The sequence below is a fragment of the Acipenser ruthenus genome, chromosome 42 (assembly GCF_902713425.1).
Source record: "Acipenser ruthenus chromosome 42, fAciRut3.2 maternal haplotype, whole genome shotgun sequence".
Classification (NCBI taxonomy): domain Eukaryota; kingdom Metazoa; phylum Chordata; class Actinopteri; order Acipenseriformes; family Acipenseridae; genus Acipenser; species Acipenser ruthenus.
Genome location: NC_081230.1, coordinates 7,940,689 through 7,961,250, shown reverse-complemented (window position 1 = coordinate 7,961,250; position 20,562 = coordinate 7,940,689). Strand labels below are relative to the sequence as shown.

General features: G+C 39.4%; 2 protein-coding genes across 2 annotated transcripts; one reads left to right on the top strand and one right to left on the bottom strand.

Moving 5' to 3' along the window:
* The first annotated feature begins 609 nt into the window (after positions 1-609).
* LOC117966969 (G-protein coupled receptor 182-like) lies at positions 610-6,567 on the top strand. Its single transcript, XM_034913953.2, has 2 exons — positions 610-904; positions 2,564-6,567. Exon 2 carries the CDS (start codon positions 2,579-2,581, stop codon positions 3,638-3,640), a length of 1,062 nt encoding a protein of 353 aa, XP_034769844.2. The 5' UTR covers positions 610-904; positions 2,564-2,578; the 3' UTR covers positions 3,641-6,567.
* A 186-nt stretch (positions 6,568-6,753) lies between these two features.
* Positions 6,754-18,609, bottom strand: LOC117401051 (phosphatidylinositol 5-phosphate 4-kinase type-2 gamma). Its single transcript, XM_034001461.3, has 10 exons — positions 18,149-18,609; positions 15,514-15,611; positions 13,734-13,830; positions 12,773-12,922; positions 12,013-12,159; positions 10,994-11,032; positions 9,790-9,903; positions 8,948-9,206; positions 8,570-8,673; positions 6,754-8,247 (listed from the first exon to the last, which is right to left on the bottom strand). The coding sequence occupies exons 1-10, from the start codon at positions 18,311-18,313 to the stop codon at positions 8,167-8,169; spliced, it is 1,254 nt and encodes a 417-aa protein (XP_033857352.2). The 5' UTR covers positions 18,314-18,609; the 3' UTR covers positions 6,754-8,166.
* Positions 18,610-20,562: the final 1,953 nt, after the last annotated feature.

The window sequence follows — 20,562 nt, the reverse complement described above, 5'->3', positions numbered from 1 at the left end:
TACTCTAAGAATTAGAACACTAGTCCGGTAGATGAGAAACAATAGTTCCCCTTAAAAACTACACACAGTTAGATACTGTGTATCTTGTTACAAGATATTGTTACATTATTGACATTGCAAGCTATTTTAGGTCCCCTTTAAAACACCAGGGAATACATTTATATATTCATGTGTATCACAAAGTGTAAAGTATCGTAAATGTCTAATAAATCCATGTGAGAATGTAATTGTAATAATAATATTACAATCATTTTACTTAATTTGAAACACATTGCACCAAATAATTTGTATAGGATCTAAAAAAAAAAAAATGTTGCCATTGTCCATTGCACAATTTTTACTGGAAAACCCCTTTCCACGGTGCTTTCCAGTTACTTTTATAACTTTATTGTGAGGTAATGGTTTTAGCCAAACTAATAAAGTTCATTGTTTCTTGGCTTGGAAATTTCAAACCCCCAATCCGTGGTAGATATGCAGGCGTGTCCCCCTCCTCTTTGCACCCTGGATGGGATGACACGGAAAACACACGGACCACATTTCCTGCCGTTTGTGGAATGTGCACCCCGCCCATCCTCAACAGGATAGCATTTGTAAGCACTGTCAATGCAGCTGCACTCTCTACTATATCCTATTTACTGTCTGTACTATACACAGAGCTGTGAGACAAGGATATCAATGCATCGATAGCTTCCCTCCTGCTTTAAGGTATAGAATTCCTCCCAGCCTACACAGTGTTAAATCATCCTAGGCTTGTCAAGACTCCAGCCTACACTCATGACAAACCCCCCTTGTGTACGAGTTTGAAACGCTGCCAGTGCACTCAGCTTTGGAACTTCTTGTGTCGTCGCTCACTTTCTTTCAGGATTTCTGCAGCTTTCACCAGAGCAGTGCCCTGTAACGTTCGGTAATATCTTGTTTTTTTTATTCTTAATGTTTGTTAGTTTTTCAGTTTATTTATAATGTTTCAAGGGGGGGGGGGCTGTGTGTAAGCCCTGAAAGTGTTTAGAAGGAGCTCAGATTGATTTGTTTTTCTAATGTGCACAGACTTGTAAAAGTGTACTGTAGTAAACGCATAGCAAAGTGTAATCAAGTACCGTGAAAGTATGGGAATGTTTAGGTAAGCAGGGTAATGACCAGAGAGGTATTGTAAAGCATTTTAAAAAGCATGTCAATCTGTGGTAAACTATGGTAAATGTATAGTATAATCATGGGAAACCTATGACATCACTGTGCAAATATACCTCGTTTATGTTTTATAAGGGATTTTTTTAAAATGATATTTAATGACAGTATTTGTCCTAGAATTTAAAATGTATTGCCTCTGCAGGATTTTTCAAACTTTTCTGCTGAAAATGCTTTTTGCATTGCTTATTTAAGCTTGCCTAAGCTGCTTATTACTCCCAGTAGGGTGTTCTTTGATTTGAATAACAAGCTTGAACAAATATGAGCCTCTTGGGGTTTTCTAACAGTGCAAAAATAACAGAGACGCTCAGCATTTGGACTAAGTCTGAGCCCTAAGAAAGTATATTACTATAGACCACAATACAAGGAGTGTAGTGAACCCAAGACTAAAAATGGTTAATACAACTAAATAAGTTACAATGGTAAACTGTTACAAGCGGAGGCTTGACCATACTGAAATTGAAACAGATTGTTGGGTCTAAAATGATGTAACCCTGTGGAGTGCGATGGAGAACCAATAGGAAGTTACAAGTTGAGTTTTAGTTAGGTCTAATATCCAAACGATTGGCAAAACTTTGTACAATTTAGAAATACTCCATTTGTTTATTTGACCATTTAAATACTATGGGCATAATTTGCTGTAGGGATTTAAAACATCATCTCCCACAATCATGTTCAATGTACAGACCAACATATAAAGCTATGGTTAGCCATCAATGCTTGTCAGACTGTGTTGATGTCACCTCCTCTTTTGAAACCTGACTTCCACTATGTTAGTATATCAGCCAAATAGGCATGAGGGCCTGTTATAACTTGCAGCAATAGGAAGTTATAATTTACAACTTCAAGCTGTATTAAAACTTGAGCACCCAAATTAAAAAAAATAATAAAAAAAAAAACATGCATTTTTTAAACTTATGCTCAGGTGCTGTAATTTTTGTTATTGATTAAACCATTACCACAAACGTCAGGACTAGATGTATATTGGGGTACAGTATTTGATCCTGATCGCTGCGTTTTTTCAATGCTACTACCATAGGAGCCGAGATTGTCGGCCTCAGCCAATGAGACAATTTTATAGTATGGGGAGAACCATTGAATGCAAATCATAGAAGGGCAGAGAGAGACAATGCATTCTAATGGGGTTATCATAGATTATCTTATTTTATCAAATTATCTTATTTTAGGAGTTGGGACCAGGTCCAACTCCCTACACGTTTTCCTATCCAGCGGAGAGCCCAAGGTTGGGGTCCTACCATCCTTTGTTTAGCATGACAAGCAACCAGCTTAAAAACCACCAGACCAGAGTTCCGGTTCTAGTAACTAGGATTGTTGGCCTGATCTGTTTAGCATTAATTAATTCATTCATTCATTCATTCAGAGTCGTGAGGCAACGATGGACTCCCTGGACCACCACAACCACAGCCTGTCTTTGAACGAGTCGGAAGCAGACTACTTTGAGTTCTTTCATCCCAACTGCCAGGTCACACTGAACCACAACAGCAAGAAGATTGCTCTCTTTGTGCTCTTCCTGGTCATCTTCATGGCTGGGCTGCTGCAGAACCTGCTGGTCATCTGGGTCAACTGGCACTCGCGGCGAGCTAAGGACAGCTCCTTCAACCTCTACATCTTCAACTTGGCCTTGGCTGACCTGTGTGTGGTTCTGGTCATCCCTTTCTGGCAGGTGGACATCCTGTTGGAATACACCTGGCTGTGGGGGGTCTTCTTCTGCAAGTTCACCCATTTCTTCTACTACGCCAACATGTACGCCAGCATCTTCTTCCTTACTGCTCTCACAGTGGACCGCTACCTTTCCGCCACCTCCAAATGGCCCTTCTGGCACAGACGTCAAGAGCTCATCCGAAGGGTGGTTTGTGGGTCCATCTGGGCTCTGGCTTTGGTGCTACCCATTGCTGAGACCATCCATGTGAAGCTTACCGATTTCAACGAACCCATGTGCATGTTCTTGGCTCCCTGGGAAAGCTTCGAAGCCTGGTCTTTAGCCATGACCCTGCTGAATTTCATCTTCGGGTTCTTAATCCCCTTCCCCATCATGCTGGTCTTTAACCTGTTAACATCCAGGAAGCTGCGGTCTGCAGGCACAGCAGAGAGCAGGAGGCACTGTCTTCTCATTTACACCTACATCCTGGTCTTTGTGTTGAGCTGGCTCCCCTTCCACATTGTGCTCCTCCTCCTCACCGTGCACAGCACACACTCCCTGTTGGACTGCTACTCCCTTCATGTGCTCTCCTTCTTTTACGAGGTCATCGAGTGCCTCTCCATGCTGCACTGTGTGCTCAACCCCATCCTGTACAACTTCCTCAGCAAGTCCTTCAGGAACAGGTTCTTCTCGGCTGTGGTGCACTATCTGCCAAAGAACCGTATAGGCACCAATAACCAAGAACTGTCCTCCACCACTCAGCATTCTGTGGTCATCGAGAACAAAGAGGTCCAATAGACAATAAGAGCTCGGTAGGGTGTGGGATTGCTAGCTCCTATCTAGATAGCACTTGGGTAGTGCAGTGGTCCACTCTTACCAAGTTCAGCTGTCAGCAACTGTATGTCAATTGCATGTTTTCTATCAAATGATAAATTGTCTCTAATCTGTTAACTTGCATGTTGTAGCATGGATTAGTATGGCACTAACGCAGCCTCTGACCCTGCCAGCCAACCAGGTTTCAAGCCATGAATTTTTGAAATCCAAGAACAGTTCATCACAGCAATTTTTTTTATTTTTATTTTTTTATTAGTAAAACAGATTTACCTCTGGAATCGTCCATTACCGATTCACCAGCATTCTAGTCCTGCATCAGGAATTATTGTCAGTTTCTTACACTACACTTTTACCAGTGCAACCCTTGGCGTAGGAGGCTTTGCAGATTAATTTTGTACCGGTCTTTGTAGTCCTCCAGATTTTTATTTTTTCATGCACATGTAATTTCTGGAATTTCTAACACTGTTCAGTGTTGAACTAAATGCATAATACATCTTTTTTTTTTTATTTACGACAATCTGCTGAAAAAAATACTGTACGACAGTTACAGAACTTGGTGTGTAAAGTACAAAAGGAAATGTTTGTTAAATTCTTAATTGTCCAATATTTGATTTCTAGCTCTATCCACCAGAATGCACATCCCCCAGTTGAATTGGTTGTGTTCAATACTATCTACTAAAATTACAAATACCTTTTTTTCAGCATTGCCACTTGTACGTAAGGGTCACTTTATATGTAACATATACCATATTAAATATTTGTCATATTACCAGTATATTTTAAATGAGCTACATTTATTTGAGATAAGGGCGTCTGCTAAGAAATAAATAATAATAGTAAAATAATAATAATAATAATAAGTTTTTCAGATTTAAGAGATGTGTCAATATAAACCCCTAGATATTTAAAAGTGTCAACTCTCTCCAATAGTGTAGTATTACAAGTAACAATAGAAAATTTGAGAGCCTGAAAACGCGGGACTGCAGTTTGGAGAAAAATAATAAGCATTGAAGATAGTCACAGAACAGTGTAGATAAGTGGCGCCAAGATCGACAAGCATCTGTTATCACCCGAGTAATCTGTGCTGCAGTATTTGACTTCGAGAAGGTACTTCCTGAAGAACAATCCACCTTCCTGACCCAGCCCAGACCCCTTGTTATCTGGTTTCCTTCATTTGTACTCGCACTTACTTCTTATCAAGCTTCAAGCCTAAAGCAGAGTCAGCACATGTATTCAGCAAGAACCCATATCTTTGACATGAGGAGGGGGGAGGGGGGAGGGGGGGGTTGCAACCACTTGCGGCAACCATCTACATCAGTTTATTATTTGTTGTCAGACAACCCTTGAGCTTTAACATGATACCGACGTTATTAGTGGGGGATGGAGAAGACAAATAATTATGGAGAAAAATAAAGATCACAGGTCACCGCAATAGGCATTCTTGGCAAACTTCAAAGACATGTGGGCCATGATAGATGTTTATTAATCTTGCATACATTTGCAACACCCACCCTGGAACCCTCTTCTCTATCACGTTATGGTGCGTTGTGCAAGCTTCCAGAAAAAAAGTTTGTTCTCTAGGCTGGTTAAGGTCAGCAAAGAGTTACACAAATTAGTGTTAAGCGTCCCACCTGACAGCTTTATGAAACAGTAGGGACTTAATACACAAAATACTTCCCACTCAAAGCAAGTTTGGCTTGGCAGCGTTTTTTGTTTTATCTTATTAATGGTAGTTTAATAGGATCCGAACGCACCAAAAGGGACGCCATGTCCTGACACCTTTGGAACATCAGCTCTTTGGCGATAACTTGTTTAGCTTATGTTATCCGCCAGGCTTTTAAAAGGTAGTTTCTGCAAAAGAAACAGGAAAGGTACTGTCAGCATAATCTTAGATCCTGGGAGGGGCCCCATACAAACAGCTCTGACCTCCGTAGCGCAACGAGGGACACATAACATTAGCATTTCAGTGCTGTTTGTTAGACCCCAGTATTTTTCCAGAAGACGGTTCAATTACCTTTCTTTGTATTTATTGTATTCAGTAGGATGGGTCAACACTACCCAGAGCCAATAGGGAGAGGAACGGATACAGTGGCAATCTGAAAAAACATCGAACTAGCTCTGTAGCCGTATTTCATCAAGAAGGGGTGACTGCCATTTAAAAAGAGGTTGCGATTTTGCATTGTAAATCATAGCTAGAACAATACAAAGCAAAACACAGATGACGGCAACAATCTGAAATATCTGTCTACTCGAGTTTCTTCTATTTTAACCTCAGAATTTAAGATAGCGGGTTTAACTTTTTCAGTGCCTTTGGCAAGAGGTCATTTTACGGCCGTGCTTAATAACAAAGCGAAAATTGCTTCTGAGAAGAATGATTGTAGGGAAGTAGATTGAAAGTGCCTACTTACTCTGTTCCAAGATGTCTGCACGCTGCCGACCACATTTTATTGTGTTGCTTGTCTTGTATTTGTCCTTTATTGTTTTCCAGGACCCCCTTGTAAATGAGGCCTCGGTCTCAATGGATAAATCTCCAGATTAAATAAACATACAAATACAAAATTAAATTAATTAAACCTGAAAGATGGTGTAAAGAAAAAAAAAAAAGGTTTAGTTATTAACCAGACAGATACGTAGCTATTACAAATCAAGGATATTTTATTAACTAACAATTGTATTAAAACAAAAGTATATTACAATAAAAGAGATTCTGGCGTTTCATTTGTTGACACTCCCCCACTCGTGTGTGTGCAAAAACCAACTAATTAAAATCGTTTTCATATAACACACAACTCACAAGCAAACAATGAAAGGAATAAATAATGGATTATTCAACAACATCATAAAACTCAGAAGCAGAAATAGTTTGGAAAAAGCATTTAAAACATTCTGGTTTGAAAAAGACAAACTAAAAATTAAACTTTTACTAATATCCGATTCTCCTTTACTTCTGTACACTTTCCAGGTTTTTACTGGAACAATCTTAATTGGTTAGTACACAGTGACACCCAGTAGTGAATGTACTGCTGTTAACGGTTCGCTAACTAAGTTTAATATTTTTAAATACATTAGGCCAAAAATAAAATCAAACAACAGCATGTTTATTAGACAGATCTGTATTGACACCCATCCAGTTGACCTTTATTACAATTCAGTCTCAACACACCTTGGCATATTAAAGTCCTGGGCATGTCTTTTGCCATTCTTTGCAACAGATGGAACACGATTCAGAAACAGGAGATAGATAGTCTAGGCTATGGACCAAGATCATGGAAGTTTCCACCCCAGCTAAAACATTAACTCAAAATCAACATTTACTGCTTGCTAATCAGGGTGATAATATTGACATTAATAAACTGTATAAATATATATAGCCGCCCCTGCATGTATGATGAACATTTCCTGTATGGACTGAAGTAGGCCATAAATACAGGTGTACCCAGACTGTAAAACCTCTTGTCCAAACAAATTAAGACCAGGGGATGCTACTGGGAAAGCTCCCAATCAAGAAACCTCCCACAAAGATCAAATTCAATCCCTTTACCTACAAATACATAATGTGCTGTACAGCACTGCACACTCTAGTAAATACTAGAGACTAGTGAATTTTTTATAACTTGGGCAGAAGAGCACAGCACACAACAAGACAGGTTAACCAGGGGCTGTTTGGATAACAGAGGATCGGATAATAAAGACTTTACTGTACAGGCATGTAAAAAACAAAACACAAAGGTTGTACAGCAGTAGAAACCAACCAGCAATAACTAACAAGGGGTCTGAACAACATTAAAAACCTGAAACAGATTTTTCCTTTATCTTAAATAACCAGATGCTAGAACAGGTTCTTTAGTGCTTAGTTGGCTTAATGACAAGCGTTGGGGTTTAAACTCAGGAGTCTTTGCATTATAAACTCAATGCACCCATTCTGCTTAGAAATCTTCACGCTATGTAAAGAACTACATTTTCAAGAATAATTTTGAAATCTAAAGCAAATTCTACCTAAGTTAGATTGTCATGTTTTTGAGATATAAGAGCAACAAAAACCTTTGTGCGTGCCATTGCTTTGTATGTAAAGAAAAACAGATTTTGGAAGACAAACAAACAGCTAATAACTTAGGATCAGGGAAAGTAGCAAACACATGTTTAAACGTCAGCAGGCATGTAAAAAAAAATGTAAAAGACGACAAGCACTTTTTTGCTTTAGTACAATACAAACACGTAAATACATTATTTAGAAATGGACAAACAGATAAGCCTGGAAAAAAAAAAAAACACCACACAATTATATAAATACAGTACCACCAATTTATTCCTGTATTAGTATAATAAAATAGTATTTTTATTTTCTTAAATAAAAGTTTAAAATGTACATCCTCAGAATCGGAATAGGAATAAGGAGGTAGGAATGAAGACCAGGAAAAAATAAAAACTTTGCCTTCAAGAAGTACAGAAACGTCTGGAGTGAGTAGTGAAAGGAGGGGGGCACGCACAGGCTATGCAAAAATATTAGTGATGAAATCACGAAAACGTTTGGCGTACTGTTCAGGGTTTACTGTCGAGATTTCAGCTCCAGCCTAGAGAAAGAGAACAGAAAAAAACCACATATATTTTTAATCTCTATAAACACTGTACATAATTGCTATATAATCACCAAAAAAAAAAAAGGTTTTGTCAGATCAAATAGAGAACAAAAACAAAACGCATTTCCCGCCCCCCCCCCCGGTGGGCGTAAGCTAAGGGGGATGTCACTTTAGATTAAAAGGTTTGTAAACATGAAGTAAAAAGGATGTGTGTCAAAGATCTGTAGGTTAAAAACAATGGGGCAGTGAAATGGTTTGTTAATGCAGCCACCTCTAAGAGATCTTTAAATGAAAGCAGAAACACTGGTTCTCTTACCCCGTGTTTGACGGTTTTGGCAGCGTGTGCCGCTTTCTTCTTTGCGTCGTACTGCGTCAGGATATCTATCAGCCCCATGAAGTACACCTCTTTATGGGGAGCCCCTGTTGATTGAAAATAAAGGTGTTTACAATTGCATACTTTCCATACACAATACAGTCACGGCTGCTACTGTGCAGGGACCGAAAAGCGCCACAGGAATAAGAAATAATGATTTCGAGGCTATTTCTTAATAAACTCAGAAGGCATTGGGCTGGCATTCACCAACAAGTCATGTATTTTCAGGTGACAGATTCATGTTACAAGCCAGAGAACCACACACTCGCCTCTCCCTTACGAGTTCATTATGTTGGTACAAAGAAAAAGATCTGCATGTACCTTGTGCGCTTTTGATTGCATAGACATCAATATAGGGGTCGAACTCCCCCGGTCCTAAGGGTTTGTGGGCATTGAGGTAGCCGCCTATGCCATCTGGAGAGTTCCCGTAGGACCCCATCGAGGACACCATGCCCAGCCCATTCTCTAACTCCACCTCCTCCTCGTTGGCCACCTCCTCTTCCTCTTCCAGCTCCACCCTCTGCACGTCATGGATCCCCACAAGCAGACTATAGTCCATGATCTTCAGATGAACCAGGAACTGAAACACAACAGACATTCTACTTCTATTAATGATGTGGGAAAATAAACCTTGAGGACTTGGGTTGGGCATGACATTTTCAATGATTATGGGCTGCAAAATGATCAAGGTCGACAACATTATCTTAAGTCGTGTTTCATTAAGGCCCTTTAATTTCTCCCTAGTTAGACGTTCCTCTTGAGCTCTTTCTTTTTTTCTTGGTCCAGGATGGGACAGGTAAAAATCATCATACGTTAGCTGGTTCTCTCAGAACAGGTCACACATATAGAAATACAAAAGTAAAAATATATATATATATACATATAAAATTACAAAACAAATAACCAACCATCCAGTGATGGCAGAGAGCAAGAGAGCAGTGTAATAGTGAAGCAATTCTACTTTAAATCAGTTTTGACATCAAACCAACATTTAGAGGCAAAAAAAAAAAAGTTCCGTTCTGGCTTACTAAAAGAAACTTGACAAATGATTTGACCTCACATCAGAAGACAAGTCAAAATGTTTGTTGTGAATTTATTAAGATTCTTTTAGTATTTCTAAATAGTTTGTATACTTATGGGCGAGACAAGAATGAAAGACTCACATCCACATCTCTATTAAGCTTCTCCATGAACCTTTCTTTCTGCTCCTCATCAACATACACTTTTTGGCATTTGTTTAGGAAGTCCATGTCTTTAAATGTCGGTAATTCCTTAACCTGCAGAAAAGGGGAGAAGAGAGAGACTGATCACCACTGCAGGCCTACTTCAAAACTGACCAGCGACACATATTACACTTTGATAAAAAATAAAAAATAATTGTAATCTTGCATCCACAAGATGCACTGTTGTAACACACAGTCCTAGATGCTTAAATATTTAGCAATGTGCATCTAATTTAAATTGATAAAACACCCACAGGTCAATGTGTTAATGTGCTTTTGTCTGTACATTTAAGTGAAAAGAAAAGGACAGGAAGCCGCATAGTTTTTGAATGCTCCGTTAGTCAATTATAAAATCACCCATTAATTCAAAATGTTCAATCAGAATTCAAAACTAAACCATACATAGTTTGACTGGGTTTCTTACAGCTTTCCCAGCTGCAATACCTCCACATGACTGCTAGATGGCTCTGTAGGACAAAGTCACTGTAAGCTCGGTTTAAACCACATCCAGCCATTTCAGATTAATTAATATGGAAAAGCCACAGCCTTCATCTATAAAACACCTGGGGCTCTAACTTTCATTAAAAAGGTATTAAAACAACCACAGCCCTTATTGCACAGGCCCTGTGTTGTCTCACTTGGCATACAGGCAGCGTGGAAATCAATAAGTAGGGATTTTGGAAGGAGATTAAAAAGCGTTAGACACTGGGAGAAGACGTTCAGCTAAACTGAGGAGGCTGCTGCACCTCATTTTAGAAGGACTGCATCATGTAAAAAAAAAAAAAAAAAAAACACACATTGGCACCATATTAGTATTATCAGGTTAAAGTCTTGGTTGTTTAGTGTTTTGAAACTATAATAAGCCATTTCAAATATTCTTGTTTGTCTTACAATTTTGTGAATGACAAATGCACAGTAAGAGACAAGTCCCTCTTGCATGTTCCGAGTGAAATAAGCAGCACACGACGCCTCTCTGCAGCACCTGTGAAATTAAAAACAGCCGCACTGACTGGTTTACAACACAAAAAGCTTGCTTGTGAAGCGTGAAGGACGTTGTCAACCCAGCTGCTTAAAAGAGCGGAACGGTAATCACTGGGAAACGGTCAATTGAAATGCATTTATTATAAATTAAAATATCTAGTACCTTTTCCTTGTCGCTGGCTTCACGAGACACCAAGGATCCCTTAAAAATAAAATAAAAACACATCAACTTAATCCGATGTACCTTAAAATGATAACTAAAACAACGTCCGCACAGATAGTAGTTCAACACGTTGTTTTAATAAGGTATGCACATCCATGAAACATTGTACTGCATTCAGATTTTTTATTTTATTTTTTTAAATATAAAAGCAGTGATACTAAAAGCAACTAGTAAAATCCTCTGAGAATTGTTACCATGAATTAATTTAATTTGCTTTAAATTTATGTAAAGCCACAGGGGTGGGGGGGAAAGGAGATCTGTCAGGAATGCATTGAAAATCTATTAGAAACCAAGGTTATGGTCGAACACAGCTTAACACGCTGTAATGTACATTGTATTGACAGCTGCCTACACCTCAAATTTTCACTCATCTTCAACCAGGGGGTGTTAATACTCTGACACAGGCTTATATACTTAAACGAAAGGAGTTGCTTCTGACTGAGTTCAAAGCCAACACCAAGAATAAAGACAAGAACCGTCTCTGCAATAAGTGGGTAGCATACACCGAAAAGAAACTGCAGTGTAGATCAGCTGGGTGCTCAGTTGTTCACAGCAATCTTAACACTCTGTCCATTCTTATAATATGTTTGCTTTCTTTTTTATTTATTTTTTTTTTTTTAATTCATGATATAGACAGAGCTTTTTCAAATAAAACTCCATAGGCACTTCCTGGTACCTTAATATTTCCTGTGCTGCAGGTCACTTGGTTTGATTACAGCAAGATCATTGGGTTTGACCATCTCAGCCCGACAGAACAGAACGTGATTAGGTATCAGGAAGCTGCAGCAGCAACTTATCAGTAACGTTGTACTAGGGGAAAAAAAAAGCATACACCCACGTACAAGCTCATGAGCCTATCTGCGTGAATATAAAAGTAATAATTATTCTGAATTTTAAAATAAATTGTTTTTTTGATGTCCTGCAACAAAAGAAAGGGGGCAGCAGTTGTCAGCTCTTACCTTCAGGTCGTACTTTCTGTGCACTATCAGCCGGTGGCTGAACATGTTTCTCATCACGAGCATGTAGGTGTCCTCGCTGTCCACACTCAGACGGTACATTCCTAGGAACTGGGGGAGCAGGGTGCTGCCGTGGCACTTCACGACGTACTGAGAGCAAGGGGAAGCACCACAGGATTACAAGGGTGGACACAAGACTCTGTTACACGCCAAGAACTAACACTCATGAGGCTGTAACGAATCCAGGGATGGCAATATTTATTATGATTTTTTATTATTATTTATTTTTTAGCCTCATCCAGGGCGACTTACAATTGTTACAAGATATCACATTATTTCACATACAATTACCCATTTATATAGTTGGGTTTTTACTGGAGCAATCTAGGTAAAGTACCTTGCCCAAGGGTACAGCAGCAGTGTCCCCACCTGGGATTGAACCCACAACCCTCCGGTCAAGAGTCCAGAGCCCTAACCACTGCTCCACACTGCTGCCCTGTATTGCATAGCAATGTTACCCAGTCCAGGTTTTACTGCGAGCTTGATTAGCCCCAATATATGGGTAACAGCTCAGGTGTGTCTTATGAAACTCACAGTAAAGAGCTCAGCATCAAATGGCATGCCAGGATTAAGGTGCAATCTTTCTCTCACTTTCAAAGCTGTGAGGGAAGCTCTCTTAGCGTCTGTCTGACTGCCTGCCTGCACTCAATGCCATAATCCCTCTAAAAAAACGCACACATGCAGGAGAACAGGGTGCTCCTACCTGATGATAGTCCGAGAGGATGCTGTGCACGTCTGCTACGTCTTCGCTGGAGATCTGCTTGATGACCAGCGTCTTGTCATACGAGGTGAGGAACAAGCCGTCCCCATGGGCGAATTCTCCAGTGAAAGGTGGGCTGCGAGCCAGGGAGACCTGCAGGCACAGACATGACACCGGGGTGGAGAGAGAGTAACAGCAATACACAAAAACCAATAAGAACGGGTACTAGGTGGTGCTGGGTAAAGGAATTTAAGCCTTGAAGCCTGGGTATGTGGTCATGACTGGGTGGGACTGTTTTCTCTTATTCTATTCTATTTTAAATCATTGTGATGAATTGCATTCTGATGTTATTTCATTCATTTTGTTAACGGTTTTATTGTGAAGTGCACTGGGATCATGCACTGGCGGTTGCATTTTAGCGGTCAGTTCGTTCTTTCAAAGGAGCACCCACCATACAGGTTTTTTTTCACACAGTTAAATGGCAAGCCGACGTCTAAGCCTCTTGTATTGTAATAATCAGCAGCTCTGGTGAGGAGAGCATTTCAGTGACTTCACCAATCTGTTTTAGAAATGTTCTGATCCTATTGTAAGTAATGGGAACCAGCCCTGCAAAATCTACTGTTCATAACTGAAGTAATGGCTCTTGTTTTGCGTGTGTTTTATAAACAATTATCTGCATTTAAAAAAATAAATATATTTTTAAAGACTGCTAGCCTTATCTTGAGGCATTTTCAAGGAGCTTATAAAAAGTGACACTGTCACAGACCATTACATTTCATAAGAGCTACAGTTTCTGGATGAAGATAATTCTCTTTAATCTTATTTCTCAGATTCCTGGCTTTGTAACCTGATAAACAGAAGGGTGCAGAGCAAAGAGACTGGTGGCACATGTTTATATTCACATGTTATGATGGAGATATCCCATTAAAACCGCATCTAGTTCTGAATTCTTCCATGCCTGTACCTGATAATCTAGGTCGTCTATTCCAAAGCGCTCTCGAAGATTTCGAAAGACCTGCGGACAGTATTCCTTAAACTTGAAATGCCCAGGAAGGTTTTCCCTGCAATTGTAACAAAAAAAAAAAAAAAAAACACATTACTTGATGCTTCTTGATGTAGTTTTATAGCAATAGTTTTACATCAATAGCCAGGGCACATACCAACTTTGCTGGAGAGCTTCATTAGCCTGGAGCCTATTTTCATGTTCTCAACAAGTTCAGTCGAAGTATTATATTTTATAATTAACCACAAAAAAAAACCAAAAAAAACTCCCGTCCACAAAATACTTAAATCTATACAAGTTTACACAGTAAACAAAGAAAACTCCTAAACTAAGCTTTTAACCTGAAACTGTCTCGTTTAATAGGGAGTCTTGATTTTTATTTAAATTTGTTTCAAAAAGTTTTTTTTTTTTTAATAGTACCTTGACACATTGTAAGACACTGTAATTGAACACTGTATGTGAACACCAATGCTTATGTGATGCTTCTGTGAACATAAAGCTTATCTGAGAGTTTTAATACTTTACACAGAAGGTTTAAACATTTAATCTGCTTTTTTACCTCATATATATATATATATATATATAAATAAAAGAAAAACTCTTTCAACAGCAGATCAGCACAGAGATCTAAATACAATCAAAACAAAAAGACAACAGCCTAGAAAAGGTAACTCTTAACTCCACACAGGGAGAGAGGTAAACTGATTGCATGACCACTGTGCAAGGCACTGAAACTACTCAGTTAAGTCGTTATCTTTCTGTACGGTTGAATTTGTCAACATAACATATTGCATGCTTCAATTCTGCTTCGTCTTTGAAGCTGCTACGGTATTACTGTACAAAAAGGTCAGGCTGTGCTAACAGACCTGCCGATTCAGCACAAAAACAAAAAAGGACTTTATGCAAGCGCTGTACCACTTTAAAGAAAAAAAAAAAACACACAAGCTGGTAATGAATTCCACAGAGGATTTAAAGGGATTGAAGAAAGTGCCAAGTTTCTCTCCTTTTTCTACTTTCTTGTTCCCTCCGAAGCTAGCCCTGCTCTGTGCCTCTGTTAATGTTCGAATGATCACCCAGGTCTTTACACATACACAGGAACAGTGGCTTGAAAACCTGGTTCCAGGAGACCTAGTTTGAGGCACCTTTACTGCATCAAACCCCAAATCTCCCCTGGTGTGCCGTGCAGTGGCAGTTTCTTCTGAAACCAAGTTCCGAGCCACCAAAGTGGCTTCATGTTCCCTAACAACGTTATCACTGGTCTTCCTTTTCTGCTGATCTCTTGGTTCTTCGCTCTTTTTCGTTTTTCGAATACCATGTTATTGATGAAAAGCTGCTGCTGCTGCCTCCTGGTACCTAATCACATCCTGTTCAATCAGGCTGTAATGGTCAAACTCAATAGTCTAGCTCAGGGGTGTCCAAAGTTGGCCCTTCCACCCCAGATACTTTGTTCCAACCCTGTTCTGAATTGTTTAACTGAACCCATTAAACCTACATCCAGAACTTGGAAGTAGTTAATTATATCATTTTATCTGTTAAACCTGTAGTGGCCCTCCAGGACAGTGACTGAACACCCCTGGTCTAGCTGTAATCAGACCGTGTGACCTACAACACAGGAAGTTGTAAGAAAACCAGGAAGCAGCAGCATCTGTGGAGTTCTATTTGAAAAAAAAATGACTCTGTGTTAAGGTTGCCCTGCGCAACCGAGCATCCAGCTGAACTGCGCTGCAGAATCGGTACCCACTTATTAAAGAGATGGTTGTTGACTTTGATCTTGGTGTTGGCTTTGAAGTCATCAGGAAGCAACATCACAGGAATGGGAACCTGGTTCAGATCATTGATCTACAGAAAGAGAAACCACACACAATCTAAAAGACGTTATCAAAAGAAAAGAAAAAATACATTGAAAACAATTCTGCATTACAGAGGGGACATGAAACCACGATGTTGAAAGATGTGTGTAGGGGGTGAGGGTTAATTAATTTTGTGCCAGGTGCAGTTGCATTCAGGGCAACGCTCGCTTTCCCACAAAGTTCCAATGCCTGGGGTTTCTCAATCCTGGTCCTGGGGACCCCGTGTCTTCTGGTTTTCGTTCCAACTGAGCTCTCAATCACTTAATTAAACCTGTAACTTAACTAATAATGCGCTTAATTAGATCTTTAATTGTTCTCAGCTCCTAAAAAGATGCCGATTTCAAATTACTTATAAAACTCTACAGTTAACTTGAAATTCCCAACTGTTTAAAAGCTGAAAACAATTTAAAAATGCCTAATTAAGCTAATGAATATTTCAATTAAGTAATTGAGAACTCAGTTGGAATGAAAACCAGAAGACAGTGGGTCCCCAGGACCAGGATTGGGAAACCCTGGCTTAGAACGTACCTGCAGTGTAGCAGATGAAAGCTGGGTACACACAGGGTTTCAGTATTCCCTTATCAGTGAATGGTGAAATACGAGACCTGCAGGTATTCCAGTCAAGATGTTATCAGTGCATGAACAATGACAGCAAATGGAAAAAGAGTTTTATTAATTATTCATGTTCCTTCTCTTTGCAAGTGCATAATAGGGGCTTCTGTTTTTCTGTGTCTATTATGCATGATCATACTGTTTATATACGTTTTCTTTTTTGAGGACGGATGTCTGTTTGTTTGTTTATATGAAAGCTTGTTAGTCTTATAACTGAACAACTTGTTGGATTGATTTGAAAATGTGTTTATGCCTTCAAAATAGTGATGGAATGAAACGTTATAATGTTAACTAAACCATGCTAAAAGGATATCTATGTGTTAAAAAAAATGGTAATGCAAAGATTGTAAAGACCAGAAGGAAGGTAAAGCAGATTTTAAAAAAATAAGAAAAACACGGTGACCCATGATAATAAACTCTGCTAAATGCATAGTAGGGGAACGCATTAGAAAACAGTTATTCTTATGGTTTGTTCCCTTTTTCTGTGTTATTTTTAAATAAAATGTTAAGCTTTTTGTATGTGGCCAAAAAGCTGCAATTATGAGGCTTTTTTTTTTTTTTTGCACTGTTTGAAAACCATATTGAGCGGTTCTTTCTTGTAATGCCAGAAAGCAGTTTGAAATGGACCGAGGCATCCCGAGTATAGCTCAAACCAAATAACAGAACCGACCCGCCAGTGCTGTGTCGCTGGGATAAACGCTGGTTGTGTTGTATTGATCATTTTCTGTTAAAACCTAAATTCAGAAACCTATGTAAAATCTTCCATTGCTGTGATAACAGCAGCAACAGGAGTTAACTGCTGGGCTTCTTCTAGGGTGACTGAAGTGCCCTGGGTTTTAATGGACTAAGGGCTGCTGTGCGGTTTAAACTGGAAAGGTCTGATGTACGATGCTGTTGAATGTAAAAACATACACCAAAAAATAACTGAGAATGACTGTCAGAGAGCTTTAAACCTGACTGGCGGCATCACAAAAGCCCGGACGAAATATACTTGATGACAAAGCAATAAACCCAACCATCAGCCTGCGCTACCTTTGTGACACATTAATCCCACAAAGAGAGTATCAAAAAGCATCCGTCCCACTACCAAGCCACGCTTGTGACAGCAGCATTGTTCGGGTTTAATTCCAGTGGGAAACTCGTCCCAGCTGCATGACAGCGTGTGAAATTCAAATAAACAGAAAACACACTGTGCACGCTCACAGGCACCTCAGAAACACCCTGTCAGCTCTGTCAAGCTTCACATAGCTACACATATGGAAGATGCAAATGCATGACCCGATATGAGAATGCCATATATTAAGCAATGAAAAAAAACTGTCAATTCAAAAATAGTTCTTTCAGCTATTTTCAATATTTCATGCAAAGGGTTCATGGTTCCACAATCACATTCAGTTTGACACACTATTCTATAGCATGCTGTGCTGTCTGGAAAGCAGACCCTGTTGACAGTGCAGTTTGTTTACATTCCCCTAGTAGTCTGTCCCCTAGAAATCTGCTTGCCACCACATGAGCAAAACAGACAGGACGTGCAGCAGGAGGGGGTTATGGTTGCAGGACTGGCAGCCTAATTTACATGGAGCTTATAAAGATTTCTAGATTGAATAACTAACCTGGCGTCTGATATCACGTTAAGTGTCTGAAAGTTGCTTTTTTTAATAAATAAGTATCCGTTATGCCAGGACAACTTTTCAACTTTTAATTTATTGTTATCAAAATTCCCTCCTCTTACTTTCTCCGGTTTTCACAGTAACGCAGTTTTGGATTAAACTAAGTTGTACAATTTTAATTTAACTCAGAACTGCTGACTAACTGAGGTCTCATATCGTATCAAAACGCACGTTTTTTTATTAGAAAAGTCTAAAGTGAGCACAAAAACTATAAATAATAATAATAATAATAATCACGACTTACCGAGTGATTCACTCCCCACATGAAGACGCTGAGTACGGGGTCGCTTGCCCGGAAAACCTCCACTTTCTGCTGCACAAAATGCTTCTTTTTCGTCTTGGTTTTGTTTTTGGAAGCGACATGCACGGAGTTGAGAGTCGGTGAGGCGGCGTTACTGGCAGACGCCATGGCAGTAGCAACTTCTCTTTCGTTAACTTTTTCCTACGTGTTTTTTTTATTTTATTTTAAACTAATTATTTCTTTGTTGACACTGTTCAGACTGTATTAACTTGTAATATCAGGTATAATTCGTAGCCGGGGGCGCTGCCCAACTAATCTCCACAATCCTGTCTAAATTAAATGCTTCTCTCTCCTCCTCCTCCCCCCAGAAAGCAACACGACAGTAACAGTTTCACCTGAGCGCTGGTCACGTGTCGCGCCAATCTCACAGGTGAGCACAGCTGCCAAGCCCGCTTGTTTTTTTTTTTTTTTATTGAGCGTCGCAGAGGGTTTTTTGTACTATAGGTGACGTGACAAAGTTAAAAATGGTTGTAGGGGTGGGTTTGGTGATTGACTGGCGTCAATGTATAGGCACGTCATTAGAAAAAAAAAAGATGGAATTTGTATAAACACCCCCACTCGCCCCCTCCATCTGAAATGGGTTGGGCTTGTTTTGAAAGGCCGTGCCGCTTTTTTTTTCTCTCGTGAGACTTGGCAACAGTGCAGGTGAGTCAGTCGCTGCAGGTAGACCCCCCCGTCACGTGATTTTTCTTCTGGAAAATTACTGAACATCGATTGCAGACTGACCCCTCTCACGTGATAATGTGCTATCCGCTGGCGCTGAGCTTCATTAGGGTGTTATTAGGGTAGTAGCATAGTCAAACTGTACTGGGACGGTATCAATAACGATAGATAGCTTTCTTTATTTTCTGAAGATACTAGTGATTGAAGTCTTATTTAGGTTTCAGTTCCTGTCCTGTTTCTTCATCATTTTACACAGCTGGGCTGGGGTCAGGATTGCCAGATTCCTGACAGAAAAATAGCGACCTCGTTCTTCAAAACAAGTCCAAACAAGACTAAAACAAGCGCAGCCCATGTTAGAGTATGGGCGTTTATGTAAATTCCAACCCGCGACTCTCAAAAAACACCCCAATTTCGCTTATTATAACCGGACCTGGCAACTCTGGCCGGGATAGTCACAAGGTGGTCAAATGACTCAGCCACGCCCCTACAATGAAACGGTGTCGTTTACACTGTACAGAATTTGGAAGGAAATATATTATATATATATATATATATATATATATATATATATATATATATATATATATATATATAGAAAACACGTCATGACTGCTTAATTTGTAATGCAAATAGTATCCCAGAGATATGTTGTGTAAGATATTTAATCTACTAACAACTTCAGTGTGTTGTTTAGCATTATGGGATGTGATAAATAAAGTATTTCCCAAGGCAATAAAGTTAAATTCTGCAAATGCCCAATGGTAGTTCTATTAAAGATAAAACAACTTCCATACTAAATATACTTTTTTTTTTGCCATATGCTAAATCCCATTTTATAGATCCCTGTCATTCAGAGATGGGTTAGCGACTGAAGAATTCTCACATATACTGCATGCCTCCAATTTAATCCCCCTTCAGACAGAACTAATGGGATGGTGTCAAAGTCAGTGAGGACACACTGCGAGGTCTGTAAATGCTGGGCAGTGTCAGACACTTGTTAGAATTCCCTGGAATTACTAACACAGATGTTAAATAGTGAATAGCTGGAGCTGTATATTCCATATACTTATGTGTACCAGAGTCACGCCTTTACAAAAACATACTGGAGTGACGTTGCTGGATACAGTAACATTGCAGCAGTGGTACTACAGAGGACACATAACGCCAAAGGATAATCTGGGATGATATGCAAGCTCAGAAAAAGCAGTATATTGAATCAGATGGGTTGGACAGAAAAAAAAACCAAACAACCACGCCCTTACTGTTTTAAAAGCCTACCTCAGTAAATCTGCATAGTCATTTTGCAGTTGGTTGTACTATGCACTTTTTACCACTGTTTGCTGTGCTGGTTTGATTAATACTAGCTCTAGGCTTTACAATGTTTACCTATCCTTTACCACACCTTTACACGGATTCATTCCAGTTTGCTATGCTTTTGCTATAGTAATTTAATTGCAAACGTGTTTTTAAATGAACTCGTTTGTAATTGTTCAGAGAAAAACTGAGCCACTAATAAATAAGCAAATAACATTTATATGCTACTGTATTAAAAATCCTGCCAATTGCAATATTGCATTCATTTCAGATTACCACACCAGCTCAGAATTAGCTGTATGTAGACTACATGCTTGTTTAAGATAAACATTTAAAAACTGTTTTATTTCAGGTGACGCTGTAAATAGAAAGAACACAGG

Excerpts from the sequence above, each read along its gene's own strand:
- LOC117966969 (XM_034913953.2), top strand. The coding sequence starts at position 2,579 with ATGGACTCCCTGGACCACCACAACCACAGCCTGTCTTTGAACGAGTCG.
- LOC117401051 (XM_034001461.3), bottom strand. The coding sequence starts at position 18,313 with ATGGCGTCTGCCAGTAACGCCGCCTCACCGACTCTCAACTCCGTGCAT. Across the intron at positions 12,923-13,733 it reads TAGACGACCTAGATTATCAG|GTCTCCCTGGCTCGCAGCCC; the intron begins GTACAGGCATGG and ends CTGTGCCTGCAG. Across the intron at positions 8,674-8,947 it reads TGCAATCAAAAGCGCACAAG|GGGCTCCCCATAAAGAGGTG; the intron begins GTACATGCAGAT and ends TTCAATCAACAG.